At 50.3% G+C, this 20,431-nt stretch overlaps 1 protein-coding gene across 1 annotated transcript in view; it reads left to right on the forward strand.

Annotated features, from left to right (window-relative positions):
- Positions 1-19,712, forward strand: part of LOC131272806 (protein grainyhead) — a 68,804-nt gene extending 49,092 nt beyond the window's left edge. The window contains exons 3-5 of the mRNA XM_058274666.1: positions 13,391-14,131; positions 17,995-18,275; positions 18,363-19,712. Coding sequence (XP_058130649.1) covers positions 13,423-14,131; positions 17,995-18,275; positions 18,363-19,712 — 2,340 coding nt within the window. The 5' untranslated portion in view covers positions 13,391-13,422. The remainder of the gene's footprint in view (positions 1-13,390; positions 14,132-17,994; positions 18,276-18,362) is intronic.
- Positions 19,713-20,431: the final 719 nt, after the last annotated feature.

Raw genomic sequence — 20,431 nt, forward strand, 5'->3', positions numbered from 1 at the left:
TAACTTGTTCCAAAACTCGGCCGCCCCAAAACAGCATCTGTGGCCCGATGCAATGCTGAAACCGGACCAGGACTCCACCACCACCACCGTACGCAAATGTGTTAAAAGATTTATCAATCGAGGATCGCCATGCTGGGGGACTGTCCCCCGATGGGGCGAAGGGTGGGAACGCGATTAATATCCACGGGCGGAACGGAGCGGGGGCGACCGTATTGGAGAAAATAAGAAAACAAACAACCAATTTTATCACCTCATAATCCTGTCCGTCCGATGCGCCCTGTGGACACGCCCGGTGGACGAGCACCGAGGGAAGAGGAATAAAGGAAGCGGAAAAACGACGCTCAACGATCGAACAGGACCCGGTTCGGCTCCACCCGAACGTGTCCCCACCCTACCCCTCTCCGAATGCCGCCGTGATCGAACCGGACCGAAAATCGTTAAATCTATTATCGCTCAAATATTTTAAAGCACCAACAATTACGGTAATGATATTACTATCCCCAATAAATATCGGCTCGCAGTGCCATATCTTACCCACGAGCCCATACGGTTCGCTCGTTCCGTTTTCTCGATCGCCCGGACCCGGACGATCGGTTCGATCGGTTCGCCCGGGCGCACAAGGCCGCTGCACGTGGCTGCACCGCGTCGTCGTCTGCCGTTCGTACAATCTTTCACTATCTGCGGTGCAATTTATACATCATGCTGAAACGGCACGCAAGGAGCGGCCTATGCTCCAGGCCCTGGACGGTTCGGGTAAGGACGCCGTCGGAACAACAATGCTGGGCGGAGGGCGTTTGCGAGATATGTACGGGTGGATAAAAATCATCGATAAATATCGTTAGGTTCTAGGGGAATAGTTTCCTCCCAGCCGGTGCAACGCCAGCATATGGGGCCTAAACGTTCAATTAGATGATAATTTACTTTTCTTACCTTACTGTATCATAAAAGTGATCTTCTGAATGCTATTTTTATTGTTTGGATAGTTCGGGCTACAATAAAATGTAAAAGGAAAATATTTGAAAAGAATAATTTCATTTTTAAATCATGCATGAACTTGTGGAAACGAAATACCAAGGCAGAGGATCTTTTGACTCCTTGGGTTATCAGTTTTTGGAGCAAATGCAACTGTTTCAATCTAATGCGATATTTGATTTATATTTTGATGCTTTTTTTAAGCTATACCTACAGTGGACAACAGCAAAGCCGTGTTAAATATTATTACATTTACCAGATTGGTAAAAATTGTTATTTCCAAAGTTTTAGTCCAAATCTCTTTTTAAAAAAAATGCAATTAACCATTTACTAATGTAGGTAAAAAACATGGTTTTGTTAGTTCTTACTTCTTCTCAACTTAACTCTTGTCCTATAAACTCGTTCTGGAAATCGATTATCCGGGGATCACCCAGTCCTGAACACCCCGATTAATCGACGTTCTATTGTATTTATTATTCATATTTAATTGATTGTTTTTTAAAGAATTTTAGGTTTTCCTAATGTTACATTTCGTTATATTTTTTCGTTAATGTAGCCGAATTAAATTCTTTTTCTCGGGTCTTAAACCGTGTTTGGTTTACGTTTGAGCTAGCGTTAAGTTCAAATCTTATCGTAATGCATGTTCCATATTGTCTCGACGTGGTTTAAGAACAGTTATCACCTAACCAACATCTTGCCTTTTCCTGGACTTTAAATGCTACCCTAATGCCAATCACCTTGCGGCGATGTGTCAGTACGGACCACTGTGGCCTCAATCGTTTGCATCTAATCCCTTCAAATTTGCCATTCTAAAAAGCCTCCTCGGCCAAAGAACCGACCATATGTTTCCACCGGGCACGCTCGTATGTGGCACGCACGGCCCCTAAGCTTATCCTCTCCGCCAAGGGGTTCTTCCATTGCGTGAGCATTTTCCGTACCGTTGCGTTGCCGATGATAAAAAAGTAAGCAACCGAGTTGCATTTCGAGCGGCAAGCCGGAAGCGACGGGAAAGGGCGACGAGTGTGCCGGCCAGGGCTCGTTGGAAACGACGCTTGGCCCGAAAGCCAATCTACATAACGGCGGACCATTTTTCTCCACACCGTGGCATAAATCCTCACTCGATCGTCGCCCCGCCATCGCACCCCCTCCGTCGATCGTACTCGCCCGTTTTCTCGTCGTTGCATCTCGCTCGCTCGCACGCGTCGCTCGGCACCAGCACCGAACACCAGCATCCGGTGCAACGCGGAAGGCTCGATGCCATTTTTTTCCGATGCCCTTTTAACCCCGACCGGGTGGTTCGATCGCCACCGACCGGCGCCGGATCGATTGTTTCGTGCCGGACGCTTCACCTGACCGGGTCGGCGCGAACGGTAGCCCGCGGGAAGGACGCAATTTGCCACTTTTTGGTACCATCTGGGCCGCCCTGGGTGCCGGCCCGTTCCGGGGGAGCGTTCCGTTAGCGCGAGACGCGGACGCTGATTAAGCCACGCAGATCGTACGAACCGCGTTCCGTCGCATTCGCACACCCGCAGTCGGTTAAGCGTGCCGCTTAGTCTCGCTCGCTCCCCCGTGACACATGTGACACTTTTCTTCGATCGAACGGACTTCGGTCGGCCCGGCGGGAAACTTCTTCACCGAAGACCGCACCGGAGGAAGCGTCTTCGCGAGAGCAAAAGATATAAACATAAATATTGGAGAAGATCGACAAGCTCAGTTTATGGCGATGCCGATCTGCTGGCCGAAGCTTGCTTGGAGAACTGTAACTGGACGATTTGGCTCGTGCCGAACCTACTTTCACTCTCAATCGATGCAACGGGGGGGAAAAAATACTATCTCGTACCGAAAGACTAGTTTCATTTGCATTTGTTTTCCTATTTCTATAATACGAAACTTTTAAATTGCTACCTTTGCCTTCATCTAAGTACGACCTAAACCTTAATGACCAAAAACGATTTCAATTGTAATTTCCTACCTTCATGAGTTATGGCACATCGGGTGCCATGGAAACCGGGCCCATTTTTGAATTATCTTTCTTCATCAGTAGATCTCCGATAGTCGCACATTCCGTCTCCGAAACCCGGTCGCCTCCGCCGGCGATGAGCACCCGAGCCCTTTTGCTTCGATTATGTCACAAGGAACACAAGGCACGGGGTGGAATGATGGCTTTTGATCGCCAAACCGCCGCTACATGGCCGGCGGAAGATTTCTTTTGATCGCTTTCTTCGACGCGTGTTCCTTCGTGTCCGCCAGGCCGCACGTCGTCGGCTTCGTCGTCCTCGGCCCGTGTTCTACCGAAGGAACAAGCCCCGGTCCATGTTGATATGGTTTTCATTTTCAACAAGTTTTTCTTTTATTTTCCATGCCGTTTTCTTCATGTTTCAAAACGTTTACCAACAAGCAACCATTCAAGAGTTTCTTTGTTGAGAGGAAATTTCTTGGAATACATTGTACTTGTACGTTCATTGGTGAAAGCAATTTGAGAATAATTGCATTTTAGGAAAATTTAAACGAATATCTTCTAAGTGTTACGAATGAACATGTTTGGCAAATTCATTATTTCTGAAAGGCAAGCTATATGCAAAGAGGATGATAAACAAAGTGAGTTGAATTAAATAGACGAAAATATCTGCATCCAACCGGTAAAGAATGTTATGCCACCTCTACCCAAAGGTAAGCGGAAACATAAATCTGGTTGTACAGAGCCGGAACACATTTTCCTTACAAGACCCTCGCCCAAAAGTACAATGAAAATTTGGCATTAAGCTTCAGCGGCAACAATCGCGAAACATCGCCCAAAGCAACAGGCGGCATCAGGCGAAAACCTCCCCTCCCCCCAGCTTGCGTCGCGAAAAATGATGCAAAATGAATCAAACAAGGAAGAGATGAGTGAAAGGAAGCGGGAACGGAAAGAGGCAGAGGAAAGAGGAAAACAATAAACAAAACACAACACAGCAAACAAAAAGGACGCGTGCCCGGTGTCATTGCATCGCGTTGACGATGATGACCTGAAGCGTGTGGGGTATATGGGATGTGTGCGAGTGAGCGCGATGGAGGCAGGAAAAAAGGAAGCGCACAACTTGTGGAGGCTGCGAGGAGCTGTAAAGGGGTGGTCGAAGGGACTGCCACGGGGAACGGGGGGGAGGGACGGGGGAGTTGAAAACGCAACACACAACTCCCGCGCGATGTGTGGGAGTTTGTGTTTGGAAAATCGGTACCAAACAGCACACACACACACACACACACACCCCCCGTAAGAGAAAAAGTCTCCAAACTCTACAACGCCTCCCGACGGTACCTCCCTTTGCTCCACCGAAAAGGGTCCACCCTCCCTGTTGTGTGTGTATCGGAACACGGTTCGTTCGCGACGTATCGCGAGCCACCCTTCCAGACCCCACCCCCCGCTCACGCACACATCGGCACACGACCGTGCTCCCCCCCGCGGACCGAAGCCCCCCCAAAACGCACACACACAGCAAGTTCATTCATACTGAACCGACCAATGCGGACCGGCGCAGTAGCGCCAGTCTCGAAAGCTCGCCCTCGATTGGCTGGCTGACGTCGCACGCACACACGTTCGCGCCCTCGACGCACGGTGCGTGATGCAGTTCATTCATAAAACTGAGCCGCGACGGTGGAGCGCGCTTCAGTAGTATTCGAACGTTCCGCGCGCTAGCACACACCGAGAGCACGAGTGACACTTTTCGGTGGCCCCGCGGTTTGCTTGCTCGGTACAGCCCCCCGCTCGAGAAGCGTACGACTTCGCCCTCCGTGTTTTTTGTGTGCAATCGCCCACCAGGTTCTACGGCATCCACCACCAACACGAGCGCCATTGTGACAACAGCCACCGCGGAAAACGCGACGCGGAAAATCGAACCGACGACCGGCCCCCTTTCGCAGGGCAGTCGCAATCCATTAGTCTGCGCCAAACGATGGCCAGTTGTGGTCACGGAAAGGCACCTCTCGGAAAAAAGTTCCCCCACGATCCAGTGCTCCAGTGCTAGTGGTTGGTGAAATCGAGAAATCAAGTGTACGTGCAAATCAAAAACCTGTGCCAAGCCAAACCAGCCAGCAAGATTCAGTGTGAAAAGTTCCGTCGGTCAACCAACGTGTGTAGCGGTGTGCATTGCATTGGAGTGAATCGATTGTTGGAGTTTAAAATATTGATGCACCAAAAAACAAATAAACGAAAGAGAACAAATTGCAAACAGGCACCGAAAGTGAAGTTGATCGTCACATAAACATATTTTTCGAAAACATACAAAACAAACAACCGCCTACTGTGAGAAGGAAAAGTGAAGTACAAATAAATCGTTGAAAGTAAAGCCCATCAAACGCCGGGAAAGATATTTGAGTGAAATTCAACCAGTGCTTATAGTTAGTCGAACAGAACGAGTGAGAACATAAGAAGTACCTGTCGAGATAAGAGAAATTAAAAGTAGAGCAAAAAGGAACCGCACAGTTGAAACATATAGCAAAGCAAGCAAGCAGCTTTGGTTACGTCCTTAGCAGATTTAAGCAGAATAATTCCCAGTGTGTAGAAATTAACCGGTGAAATCGATGAACGAAACGGGAAGCACGTTAAAAATCGTACCGTTTAAACTGAAGTGTCATGTGTCCTGTGAAGGCCTACGAAAAATTACGCAACAAGTGCTCTAAATTGTCCTAAACAGTGAACGTTGAACTTTCGGCTCGAAGATAGAATACAACCACCGTGATTAGTGGTTGCGAATCGAAGGGAGTGAAAAAAAGAGGAATCAAAACCGATTCCTTCGAGCAGCAGCTTTTGCTGCAAGACTGAAACGTATAACCGTTTCAAATTTTCTTCTCGTTTCGGATCCGTCTCCAGGTAGGGATTCCAATGGAAACTTATATTCATAGAAAGGTTACTTTTGGAAAAATGTTTCTTTCCCTGGTAGTGTTCCGATGAATTGTTATTCAAATATTTGCTTGAAAATATACTTAAAATTCTCTCAAATTAAGACGTAGGGCACTCCTCCTTAAAGACACATAATTAAACGAATTAATGTGAATTGAAGTGGTTTGCAGGCACCTTGTTTCGCGTAAAGACGGGGCACCATCCTTCCGCCGAAACAGGTCCGCTTTTCCCAAACAAACGATCGATTATTTGCTTACACTGGCAAACATTCCACCACACCCATTTCGCTAGAATGATTTTCCGAGCCGTTGGCACTGGTGTGGGGTGTTGCTGCAGTTAAAAGGCTGCTCTCGGCAGGATGGTGTAGAAAGTTAAACAAGCAACCAACCAACTACCGTTTAAGTTGCCCATAGCAACCGCAAACCGCAGCTTATACGCCATGCCAACCCCGCACGGAACGAAACAACAGAAGAACCCCTCGGCATGTTCGAGAAGGATGAATGGAGCTGGGCGTATGAATGAAAATTCTCGCCGGAGGCCGAATCGGCGAACCGCGAACAATACCCCGTGGGGGTGGCGGGGGGGGGTTGGAACGGGTGCCGAGTGGGAGTCATTTTTCCAGCACGGAAAATTGCGCGACGCCAGGGAAGCTAGCGAGCGAGCAGGTTGATTCGGGGGTACGAAGGATTGTTCGGGGCGAGAAGTGCCGAGCGTGACATAACTTCAAGGTCGGTCGTTCTGCGCATTCACGCGATTTTTCGCACGCACACTCCGATACAGGCCGTTTGTCGAATACCGCGCGGATGTGGCTGGAGCCGGAGCTGGGGAGCGCCCGGTTGGAAAAACGGCTGTAATTTTCTATTCCAGCATCCAGGGAAAAGGGACGTTGCTACGGTCTTCAATGACGGCGCTCGTTCGCCGTTTTTTTCCAAAAACAACCAAGAGAAATTAATTCATGGTAAAATTTGCCGAAAATTTATACCCAGAAGCAAATATTGTCTCAAGAGGAACTTACTCCAGATGAAGTAATGGCATTAGGGACAAATTCGTAGAAGGCCACCAACAAACAAGCCACCAAGCTTTGCAAGCACTGTTTCAGCCATTGCTCTATGTAGACGCTCGCATAGATCCCCCCCTTGTACGTTTTCCCCCGGGTTGAACCCGAAACTCTTTACCTTTCCGCACGCTTTTCCCGCCTTCGTTTGGAACCGCGCCAGCGCGCCTGGGTGGACGCAAGTAGTGTTCATTCATAAAATTCGATTGCCCCGCGATTTTCACCGATCCCATTTTCCACATGCGGCCGGCGGGAGCGTCGTGCCGTTTGACGTCATGAGCCCACTCCGGAAAAGTGTCGTGCAGGTTGCGATAATGGTGTTTGATTGCGGCCCGCCGGAATGGGACGTTGCCTGCGTAAGCATTGTTTATGGGAGTTGCAAGTTGTCGGGTCTTTTTTTCTATTATGTTTATTTGTTTGTTGTTTGGCAAAGCGTTCAATGTTGCTGCTGCTCTTGAACTTCATTTATTGAACGTGAACGAAATGAACTTTCTTGAATAAATAATCTCTTCCCAAACCCTCACCCTCACAACACAAGCGGTCGGTGGAAGATGATGGAAGAAAGATAAACACAACACAACATTTCCTCCCAAACGGGCGGAATGCAACGTACCGAGCTAAAAATATGTGCACCCGTGGAAAATGCAACCTGCTCCCGTTTTCCCGGCGGCGCAGAACAACGCACCGGCCTATACACGCCTCTGGTGGAATGCGCGGTGCAGCCCGGTTAGTCGCCATTTGGCAGCTCATTAAGCGCATGTTTTACGCACGACAATGTTTTATACGTCGTCTATCGTTGCAGAGAGAGAGAGTCATTTGGAGTGATGCTGTTGTGGTGGGGAAAAAGCAAAATAAATGAAGCACATTCCACGTCTACTGCGGGATGGAAAATAAATCAAAAGAAATATAGCTCCAGAGCAATGAGTGTGAAGCGGACAGGAGGATGGAGAAATTGGAGGTGACATCGAAGGTTTCATTTGTGGAGATGTGTGTCTTCTTGCGCCAACGATGACCGTGATCGTTCCGAACCGAGAATAGAACGATCCACTGGCGACCCGTTGTCCAACCACCGCGCTTTTCCAACGGGACGATTCCCTCTCTCTCTCTCACACACTCTTTTTATTGCTCTTTCTCTCTTAATTTTCGTGTGGAAAACTCGACATCGCCCAGGGTGGCACATCAAAAAACATCCCGCAGGGAGCCGCAATAAAAAAGGCGGAAAGCAAAAACCCAATCCACGCCAAATAACTCACCAACAAAAACCCTTTCCATCGCGGCACCTTTTTTCCTTGCCCTTCATGTGCGTGTGTGTGTGTGTGTGTTTATGCCGAAACACGCGCCGTTGTAGCCAAACATTTTCAACACACCACGAGCTCTGGGCGTCTTCTGTCGATGAATCATCGACGGTCGACGATCGAAAAAACGCACGAGACACGCGAGATTTGTGATAATCGCGTGTAGGCCACCTATCGTCCGTTAACTGTTTGGATCGTGAATGGTTTTATTATTTTTTCGTTCGTTTTTGTGGATATTAGATGATCACGAGGGATGGGAGGGAAGAAGAGATTACAAAGCAAAAACACCCTCACAGGGAGTTTAGATATCGCCGGCTGGGGGTTTTGTGTGGTTTAGATTTAGATTTTGGCGATCGACTGTGGTTTAATGTGTCCCAAGCGAGCTGTTAACTGATTAACCACATTTATCTGCGTGTTAACGAGTGACCGATCATTCCGCTTTCTTCCCTTCTTTGTAATGTGCAGATGATCGTTCGTGCTCGCTAGCTTTTCCACGATCCGATCTTCACGTTAGTTGACCGTTGATGAAGAGTAGATAAAATAAATTTACCGAAATTGATTTTTATAAACACTTTGGGTATGTTAATTTTCGTGTCTACAGAGTTGATGAAATGCAAATCGCTTACACGAGAAGGAAGCTAGTTAATCAAACTTGGTATTTCATTCATAAATATTGCATGATGATAAATACTTCTTGTAATGTACCAACACCAACCAACAGGTTGCTTTATATTTGCAAATCTGCCACAATATAATCACTTTATGGGTGGCACTGTCCTTTCCTTCACTCCACTTCGGGCTGCCTCCGCTGTCGAGATGCTTAAACCGACGTCTTTTCTCACGCCCACCGCATTTCGCCAGCCAGGCCTTCGTCCATCCCTTCTGTCCGATTCGGTTGAACTTTTTTCCGGGAGGCTGCACCAGCTGCCGAGTGGAGTGGAAACTCGAAGAGCTTCTGTCACATCACCGTTCCCTCTGTTTGCCTCTCTCAACCCGATAATCATTCATGCGCAGCGAGGCAACCGCTCGACCGAATGTGTTAATGATAATTAACAAACACTAACGATACGCCGGAAAGCCATCATCTTCGAAGGATTGTGTGTGTGTGTGTTTTCGTAGAGTTTTTTTTTCTCTTACTTCTGCTGGGAAAGTGCTTCGAGAGCGGATAACAACAAACGCACTTGATAGAAACGTTTGCCGACATTTATGGAGGTCGCTGGCAGCGTCCGGAGCGGGGATGAATGGGAAAGCGAGGGGGGGAGGGGGGGGCGGGTGGGCAGCTCGTCGTTCCGCCCGGGCAGTGTGTTTGAGCTTACAATTTTCCTCCGTTAAAATAATCACCGGCTAAGGAGAATGGAAAGAATTGATAGTCGCTACCGGTATTGGGCGGCGGTATGACCTGTTTGTGTTTGTGTGTGATTTTCTTCTTCGTTTCATCTGGCCGTTTTCTTACCTCCCACCGTCCAACGTCACCGTCATATCCGAGCTCGGCTTCCGGTCAAAGGTGGTTTACTTTTCCCATCCTGCTCTTTTGCATCATCTAATCCGAGGGTTTTGCCCCCTGCCTTCCCTAGGAATCAACAGGTTTTCCGACGATTTTCCAACACCCCCCTGACGCGGGGACTTGGGGGCGGCGTCCCTAGTCGGTTGGCTACCGATTTTCTTCCGTTCGACACCGTAAGCGCAACATTGTAAGCGATCATTACCATTCCTTTCAAGTGTGACTCGGGGCTTTTCCACGAATCGGTTCTCGCTTCCACCTTTCCCAGTGTCCCAAGCACTCCTTGATTTTATATCCTTGCCCCACGAACGTAGGGCATTTCCACTCGTGCCAATGCGCATGATCACCGCTGCCCGGTGACATTACGGACAATTCCGGCACCCTGCTGGACTACCCATTCATTGCGGTGTTTTTCCATCAGCTTGCTTCCTTTTTGCTCTATTTTTCATCCTACTTTCCATTCTAGCCTTGTGATGGAAAAGTCTAGTCTACTGTCGAGGGAATTAACTTTTACACTCTAGAACCATCGTTGTCTGCCACCGGTCGGGTGGATGCTGAAAGTTGACATATTTTTAAATGACCATAACTTTCCACACGACCGGACCATTAAGCACCAAGCCTCCGTAATGGATAAAGGACAACTTTTGGAACCGCTGAAGGCATTCATTTTGAAAGCAATTTCGGGAAAGCACGCAATACTGCCCTGAGAGGAGTTCTACTACAGCCTCATTTTGATGCGAGATACAATGGAGTGGCAGCAGATGATTTCAAAGCATGTCGCGCTCCTGGTTCCCTTTTTATCGCATTTGTGTCCAATAACAAAAACATCGCCTCGCAGTTGAGACCTAATTGATTCAGCAGAATCCAAAACAACATTCGTCCAACATCACGAAACCAGACAATGTGCAGTCACAAGCCTGACAGTGACGGTTTTTCCTCCCCCTTCTCATGCTGCAATGCGGACACGGTTGAGAAAGTCATCCTTCTGACGACTTGTACAATGGGCTCCGGAGTGTGAACGAAAACAAAAAAACATGGGGATAAGAGGGAAGATCCCCATCGCGTTCGGATGATCAGATAAGCTAATCTTTTTTCCCACCCAACCCTTGCCCAACCCTAACGATCGATCGCAACCACGGGCTGGAGGTTGGCCCACGATGTGTGAATATCGATTGTAACCTGCGGCTAAGCAGCAAGTTTGTGTCCGTCTCAAGCGGAGAAGCGAACGACGAGAGAAAAATGAGCGAGAGTCAATCTGTTTCACTTAAATCTTATCTTAATCTCGGGTCGAAAATCTCATCCATAACCCCGCGGTCCGCGTGGTGATTCCGATTCCGGGTTAAGAACTTCGTCCCAGACAACAGCCAAGCCAGCGGCATACTTCCCTGTCCCAAAGGAAAGGCCCTTCTCGACCTGGCGATGGGGAGGATCTCGCACTACTCCAAGCCCGTCCGAGATCGGTCTGTCACCTATTATTAAACAATAACAGAAAAAGAGGCTGCACGCAACCCTGCGCGCGCGGCCACAGGAAATCTCTCATACCCATACGCACCCCGGCGACATGTTGATGATTTCATTTGCACGATGCCGAGCCGTATCACCCGTCGGCCCTCACTTCTCCGGTCCCGCTTTGTTTTCCTAGTTTTCTTTAATCTTCACCTGGAAGAACTGGCAGAACGAGGAGCGGCTAGGAGAACGGCAATAACAGGAATGTCGGAAGGGGAAAAGACCCGGGGACAAACTACGACAAGAGGCACACCGAAGCCCTCACAGCCTCCGAACACCGGGAAAGTGAGTGACCGATAATAATAATAATAAAAAAAAAGCTCGAGGAACCACATCGCACTCCGGGCCGCCCGGGAATCTGGAACCTCCGGCATCCATCCCTCCCGCCTTCGTCGACGGTGTCCCCGAAGCGGACCCGTCCCCGGCCCATGGGCTGAATAAAATCTATAAATTTAATACGTTTATTTTGACACTTCTATGGCGCGAGCGCGCGCGTTGTTCTTGTTTCATAGTCATAGTCCGTGGCCTTTCCTTTTTCCTCCTTTCCGAGCAGAGTTGTTTCCTTCTTCGCATCCCGCTTCGGCGTTTCATTTATCCGTGCTCCGCTTCATCCCGCCACCTCAAGATGGCTTGATGAGCCGGCGGTTGTATTCTTGGGCTTCTTCGCGCGCTCGGCCGTCCCTAAAAAAAAATACACCAAAGACCTTCTCCACTCATAAACCGGCTTGCACGGTTCTCACCTTTCGCTACAACCACTTCGGGGCCCTGCCCATCCTGCCTGCTGCTTTCGATATTTTATTTTTATTATATAAACATTTTCTTTATCTTCTATAAATTTTATTGTTGATCACCAACACCACCACCACCACCACCACCACAACCACCACCACCACTAGCTCTTGGTTGTTTTACCCTTCTCGTTACACCACAAAACCCGGCCGTTCTCGGCGGTGGTCAAACGCTGTGTTCTTGTCTTTGTCAGGCTGCGCAACGGGGCGAACATTTTAAACGCTCCCAAGAAGCCCACCCGAGGGTCGCAAGGAAGTTCAAGCGTTTTACCACAATGTGCAAACAGACTAGACACATTGGATGAGACTCAGAAGACACGGGGGACTGTTGCACTTTTATCCACGGCGCGGTAGCGATCTCTAGCGATCTCTAACGATCTCTCCTATATCTTGAGTGCCTAACCCAAAGTCACTGGATCAACCGCAGCTCCCGAGTGCAAACATCTGGATTATCGATCACTGAACGATCGGAACGTTATCTCACGATCACTTCCCCCTTTCTACTGTGGAATAGCTTGCGAGCGTATGAACCTTCATCCCAGACTGTCGACAGTTGTAAAAGTAATTTGGAAGTTATAGCCATCCAGCAAACTGCAAGTGTCGACAGAGGTTTCGGGACTGGAATCATTTGCTTCCCTCATGTGACTTCCGCCAAAAGAGACTGTGGGGCAAAAGAGAAAACAACAAATTGTTGGGCCCTGAGGGCCAGCCTCAGAACGGGCACTTTACGTCAACAGACAACAATTGGGGTCTCTTCTTGTAGCCAGAGTCGAGAGTTTGTCCAAAAGCGTCTGAAGTCGGGTTTGTGCGGGGAGTGTTGTACCTAAGATGAAGAAAACAAATGTTCTGCCTTATCGGATCGAGGTCCCCCCACCTCCCCCCACCACCTCTAAGTCACACCCGTCCCTGGACCGATTTGCTCTAATACGGGGTCGCCCATTTATGGGTTTGAATTCATTTCGGGACGCCATAATGTTGACTGTGCTTCATCATTCGGAACGACCACGGCGACCATCGGCGGGGCTAAACGCAACGTCGGCTGTGGCCACGAGACAGACAGCGCGGCCACGACTGAATTAGTTACGCGTAGTGTCACGGTGTCAATTGTTTAATGACATTTAATTAATTAATTTTCCCCGGCCCCAAAAGGAGAGCAAACCTTCCGCTCGGTGGTGAAGTGGAGAGAAATAGTGAGCAAATGTTTGAGTTCTATTTTGGTTGCGAGTTGCGGAAACAATTGGCCCCTAGCGATTATGGACGCGGGTCGGAATGGGAAGCATAGGCAATAGATCATATGTTTTCTGCAGTCCGCGGGAAGCAGCAGCAGCTGATGCAGCATTGTAGAGATCATGGGTTTCTTCCAGTTTTACTGACCGGCATCTTTCTCCTTTCCCACAGGTGGCGTTGCCCCTGGACCACCAGCAGCTGCCATGATCATGGAAGGGCTAGAAACGTTGGTTGCGCCATCGCATCACACATTCCTGCTGACCGAGTCGGCGGCCGCGGCACACTTCAACGTGCTGAGCTTCGATACGTGCGGCCTGTTCAAGACGGGCACCACCACCACCTCGCTCGGGCTGAACAACAACAGCACGGCGACACCGAACAACAACCACCACCACCACCTGTACCACCCGTACCACCACCAGACGGCCGTCAGCACCGCGTCCGCGCTGTCCCACCATCAGCCCCACCACCTACACCACCACCATCACCATCCCCAGCATCAGCAGCATCATTCGAGCACTCAGCAGCAGCAGCAACACAACTCCCCGAACAGTGCGATCGTGTCGTCTTCGGCGTCGGCGTCGGCGGCGTCCTCCGGGGCGGCCAGTGTGGCCAACTCCACCGCCATCACCACGCACACGACGGCCACGACCAGCGTCACGGCGTCGCACCACTCCGCGCACCATCAGCATCATCCGCACCATCCCCATCTGAGTCTGCTCAGCACCGGCGGCAGCAACAGTAGCGCCGTGTCCGGTGGCCATCACTCCAGCGACTCCGGCACCGGCGACGACCACTCGCAATCGCAGACGGACGCGCAAGCCGGCGATCTCAACACACCCGTCACCACCTCCGGGGACATACCGTCGTTCTTCGGACCGTCGACGGTCGTCGAACCACCACCGATTACCGGTAAGTACCCGCAAAGACAACTCCACTGAGTGGTTCTATTTCTTATACCAAGGCTGATATGAGGCGGGTTATATCTCTTAGGAGATTTAGCCGAATGTCTGCATACTTTGACAAATGATTTAATGTTGGATCCTAAAAATAATTGTCCTATCCAATACCAAACGTATCCTTTATTAAACCGATAAAAAGACTACTTAGTGCAATAAGATCAAGAGTTGCACCATTTTTGTAGATTTCAGATATACTATAAATTTTACAAGAGTACCATTCTTCTTCCATATGGTTTCCAAACAACTTAGGGCCCGTTCCATAAATCATATTTCATACTAACTCGAATGTCAATACCTCCAGAGCGTTATCCGGCCTAAACTGCACGGTTCTAGAATACCAAGAACCTAAGGCCGGTTTTGTAGCCGTTCTCTTTTTTCCTTTGCTTTGGCAACACCATCCATCCATCTAACCACAACCGCCATCGCCACCAGGCCGCGTCTCGCATTCTGTGTGGTCCCGCCGATCAACCCGGCCCAGCCGCTCATTAACAGCCCAAGATTAATCAGCGGACGGTTCATATAAATGGTGGAACTACCGAAAAAACGGTAGTGGCCGATTCCGCGCGCGCTCACGGGTTCACAATCGGATTCGGTCGTTTGTAGGAGATTTTCAGAGAATATGGTTTTTTTCCTTGCTTTATTCTGTTCGTGCCCTGCCGTATTCAGGGCAGACGCGGTCTCTAGAGACTAGCGTTGAATTACTCGCTGCTCACCGGTTTTAGTCCGATCTTGCGTTCGAGCTTCCGAGTCACTACGAGGGCTTGGCCAAGGTCCCCGTAATCCGACGATCACGAGCGTCTGGGCGTTGTGGTGCGAGTTCCACCTCAGTGAACTATCTCCAAGGGGCTCGATAAATAATAATCCTCCGGAAACGAAACAAATCATCAGCCACCGGCATGGACGACTTGGTGAAGGAGTTTTCCCGATTGTCTTGGGGGATGGAGTTCGTTTCGTTCTTCTTTTTTTTTTGCTGCGAACTGATGCGACATTTGAGGATGGCAGCATAAATCAGCATTTATGTCGGATCGCCCTGCTATCGGTTGTGGAACGCTGGCGCATAATAACGGTCAACGTGAATTAATAAGATCACAGATGATGCCTATGTTGCCATAATTCATTCTCTAGTGAATGCTTGAAATGATCAATATGAAAATTGGAAAATTCTTTTGCTTGTAAAAATTGAAAGAAATGTAAAAAGAACGCGTGTTCAACTGTCCCTTTAAAATAAATGATTAGAAAAATATAAATAGGACAAAATTATCATTCTTCATGCTTTGAGAATTAACGAGGAAATCATCGAACAAAAAAATATATCAAAGAATGGCGTCCATAAGATTTTACGACACCGAAGGTATCCCTCGTTCTAACCATCCCTGGCCGCGCGCTGAAGTACGCTCGACACGAGCTAAGCCTCTAATCGCCCATTTCTGCTCCAAAAGGTCCCACAGATCAAACCCATCAAAACCAAACGCCTCTGACAGGGCCGATGGGCGATGAGCATGTCAGCGGAGCTAAGCACGCCACAGATTTGACACTAATGCTATCCAACAGTCGTCCGCGGGAATGTGTGTCTCTCCCGCTTGTGGCGCGCAGCGATCACACCTTCCCCGGCTCCTAACGAGAGGGCCCAGATCACCGGGGACTTGTGAAGAGAAACAGCACGCGCACAGGGCAAGATGCAAGATACGAACCGATGGCTCACGAAGGGTTCAAAGGTGATCACCAACGAGGTTCTTTTTTTTTCGGGGTATCCCACGAAACGATAATCACCGTTTCCGGTCGGGTTTCGGGTGTGCCGGGCCCCGAGAGCGTCGAGGTGCGTGTGCGTGCATGCGTGTACTAAATCGACATCATCATCATCACAATGTTGACTTATTGGAGGCCCACTTGGCTTAAAGCCTTCGACTGCATTCGCCCCGGCCTCATTTCGACGACTCTCGATCGACGGGATATCTACCACCCGCGGCTGCCGAGGTCTGGCCCATGGCACATAACAGGCGCATAAAACGAGGCCCTCTTCAATCGATCGATCGACCGAGTGCAAGTATTGAAAACATAAATTACGCTATCAGCATAAATTAAAACGGAGGCTCCGTGGTGCAATGGACGGTGATTACGGCCGGGCCAGATTGCGGTCGATCGAGGTGAGGCGAGGATTGAGGCTCGCTGCGGATCAACCGGATGGTTATGGATGGATCTCACAACTGGATCAGCTTGCCGTTTGCCAGGCCCTCTATGCACTGTTAAGGCACATTAAACACACGGTTTAATTTGTATGCTCCCAAGAAGAACAGATTTATCGCAATCTTCAGCAACATTTCTTTCGTTCTACATCAACACTGCTGATGATGCTGCATCTCAGAAGAGCGCGAAGAAAAGGTGCAAGTTTTGAAAAAATAAAATCAAACTAAAACGATCCAACTTGAAATCAAGAATGGAGCGCTGATGGGGGGAAACCGCATCGAAACTAATTAGAACCCTCCGGCTTTAATTAGCAATTCCATCTGATTTATGTTAATACAGTAGCGGGCAACAAGGCGGCTCCGAAGCCACAAATGGGTTTTGTTTTTTTTCCTACCTGCCCCCAAAAAACCCGCCCGGTTCCCAAAACCGCGCCACGGCTGGTGATGTGCGAAATTTGCTACCGAAAACGTATATATGACCATAAAATTATCCCATCTCGTCTGATGAAACCTTCGTTAACAACCGTCTTCCTCTGGAGCAGGTCCGAACGAGAAGAGAAACATCATGATGGGGGGACACGGTAATCATTTGTGGCACGTGATGATCAACCGCGTAGGGTTTTTTGTTTCCTTCGTTTCATCAAACGCAGGGCTGTAATTAGTTTTGCTTCGGCAAAGTCAAATGAAAAATATTTTGTATCAATCCTTTCTTGCTTGATCTTACACCTGGTGCAAGCCCAGAGTTTGACAGAAAAGAGCATGCAAAGTATTTCCGAAAAATGGACCATAAGAAACATGTTTCAAACAGACTGATCGAAAAAAATATAGGAGAACAACTTTCAATAAACTTGTCCGCTGGCATCGGAACGATAGGAAAACTGAAAAACCCCCGAAAACAAAGGCATCCCGCAAAGCATAAAAGCACACGGGAAGGTTAGAGCGAGAAGTGGAAAATTCCCTCACTCACTCGAGGGAAGGAGAGAGAAAATCATACCAATAACGATCGCGGGTGCGATTAAAATTTATGGTTAATTTATGCAAGCCATTATACCACAAAAAAAGGGTATCGAAACAGCATAAGAACCGCAGGAGAAAACGATGAAGCGTGCGCGTGGTCCGCGGGCGAGAGAAAAATAAACACGCCGATAAACACGAGAAAAAATGCGATCGTCCGTGTGGTGACTGGGGGGTTGGGGGAAAGATTGTGATTGTGAACCTTGATCGTTGTTGTTGATCCCCCCCAAGCATAAGCGATCCAATTCCATACGTCACCGTTCGGTTCGAAGCGACAGTTTAATGCGGATGGGAGTTGAAGTCGTTTCGAACGTGAGGATTTTTTAACTATTGCTGTTATGCGATCGATTGCAACATTTCGGAGGGTAAGGGTTACTCGATTCATCGGTGGTAGTTTGTCTTAATTAACGGGATTTGATATTGGCAAAAGGTCGTGGCTTGTTGGATTTGGTCAGGAATGCTCGCCACTTCCGTTCTGATGTGAGCGATTTGTTTGCCTAGAATGAAGCTTCTTTTTTAAGCCTAGTGATATCAGCTTCGACGATCTGATTGTTTTCTTTTTGAAATAGTCTAAAATAAAACCTACTTGTTTCTTCTTTCCATCTCACGATCACAGGATCGATCGAATCGGACGATCTCTCGCTGGAACCGCAAACCGTGTCCAGCCCTTGCGTTAGCCTGTGCAGCCCAACCAAGCAGGAACGCAGCACACCGCAATCGATCGTCAACGAGGAAGAGGCTAGTAATACCAGCAGCACCAACACGATGTACCCATCCTCCGGCTCACAGCAACAGCAGCGACAGCAGCAGCAGCAACAGCAGCAACATCAACAGCAGCAGCAGCAACAGCAACATCAGCAACAGCAACAGCAGCAGTCGCTCCACGGACAGATCCGGGTGGCCGGGCTGGCCAACGTTACGGGTGGCGGCGATCTCCAGCACGGTGACGGTGTCCAGTCGCAGGCGGACGCAATCGAGAACAAGATCTCCTACCGAGGCATCTTCACGACGAGCGGCAGTCCCGGGATGGGGCTGCAGGCGAGCGGTGTGATGCCCTCGGGTCAGATGTCGCCCACGGCCGGGCTCGGTCCGGCTAGCTGGGGTCTCCCGAGTCCCGACAAAAGCCTCTTCCAGGCGCCCATGTTCGGTCTGCTCGGTCCGCAAGCGACCAGCGCGGCGCAGGGCGGTGTCTCGGCCACGTCGCCGGGCCAGCAGCAGCAGCAGCAGCACCAACACCAGCACACGGGAGGGCACGGCCACTACGGTGGGGACGAGCGGGGCCACGGGAGCGAACTGCTCGGGCTGAACATGGACTGCGCGAGCATCATCCTGAAGCAGCAGCCACCGAGCTACAACAGCTGCGTCGGCTCGCTCGACATGCAGGGCCCTTCGGGTGGCCAGGAGATGCACGGGTATGGGCGGGGTGCGGGGGGTGCCCTGAGTGCGATGGGTCAGAGCCAGAAGTACCAGTGGCTGGACTCGCCGGTCGACCCGTACGTCGGCAGCCCCCAGCATGGCTCCGTCGTGCTGCCCGGCCCCTCGTCGACGCCCGTCTCGGTTGGGCCGATCATCCCCAAGCAGGAACCGTACTCCACCCCGAACCCGTGCACCTCCGACTCGAGCCAGCTCGGTGGACTCACGCAGGCGCAGTACGCCGTCCAGCTGGCCGAGTACAACCAGGCGACGAGCAAGGGGCACGAGATCCTGTCGCAGGTCTACCAGCAGAGCACGATGCCGCTGAAGCTGGTCCCGGTGAAGCCGCGCAAGTACCCGAACCGGCCGAGCAAGACGCCCGTCCACGAGCGGCCGTACGCGTGCCCGGTGGAGAACTGCGACCGGCGGTTCTCGCGCTCGGACGAGCTGACGCGCCACATCCGGATCCACACCGGCCAGAAGCCGTTCCAGTGTCGGATCTGCATGCGCTCGTTCAGCCGGTCCGACCACCTCACCACGCACATCCGCACGCACACCGGCGAGAAGCCGTTCTCGTGCGACATCTGCGGCCGGAAGTTCGCCCGCTCGGACGAGAAGAAGCGCCACGCCAAGGTGCACCTCAAGCAGCGTATCAAGAAGGAGAAGAACGCCAGCGGAAGTGGCAACAACAGTACCAGCACCTCGTCCTCCGCACACCACGCACATCATCAGCAGCAGCAGCAACAGCAGCAGCAGCAGCAGCAGCATCATCATCAGCAACACCACCAGCAGCAGCAGCAGCAGCACGGTCACCATGCGGGCCACCCGGGACTGCACGGCCACCACCTGCTGGGACACGACGACCTCACCGGCATCCCGATCGTGTCGTCCTCCTCGAACCCGGCGGCTAGCAGCTTGTAGACCGAGCTTTCGTCGATCGACGTTATGCGACTGAACGATCCGCAGATCGAGCTGGTCCACGACGATCCCTTCATGGGCTACATCAATGAAGAGAGCACCGCCCAAGACGACGCCCCCGCCGAGGTTGCCGCAGGGGCTGACACCGACGACGACGACGACAACGACGACGACGAGGAAGAGGATGAGGTCCTGGACGTGGGTGAAAACAGCCGCTCGGGTTCAACTTCCAACGTGCAGCGGTCAGTGGTCAGCAGCAGCACGAGCGTCAACCTGACCTCTAGCTTGGTGCGGCTACCAACCGAGGGAACGCAAGTATCGAACGCCACCGTTACCAGCACCACCACCGAGCGACCTCCTCTGGTGATCGTTCTGCTGATGAAGTAGACAGATAGCTACAGATCCTGAGAGGACAACGCGACAACAGCTCAAACCTGGTACCTCCAGTGAGAAGAAAATCCCACACCTTTACCCAGAATGCGCGCTTCACACAACGTTAAAGCCCCAGAGACAAACACGTACAGTATAACTATGAGATATCAAGTTTATCGTTACAATATAACCGCACATCAGCAGGATCGGCGGTTCAGAGTCGGCTATAGACACCCAAGTCAGAGGCTCTCGTCTATGGCTGGTTAGGATTCGAGTTCTGCAACGCAATTTTTACGCAATTCTGCACCGAACGATTTACATCTTACACACACTCAGGCACAAAGGTTACA

Source organism: Anopheles coustani, chromosome 3, assembly GCF_943734705.1.
Source record: "Anopheles coustani chromosome 3, idAnoCousDA_361_x.2, whole genome shotgun sequence".
Classification (NCBI taxonomy): domain Eukaryota; kingdom Metazoa; phylum Arthropoda; class Insecta; order Diptera; family Culicidae; genus Anopheles; species Anopheles coustani.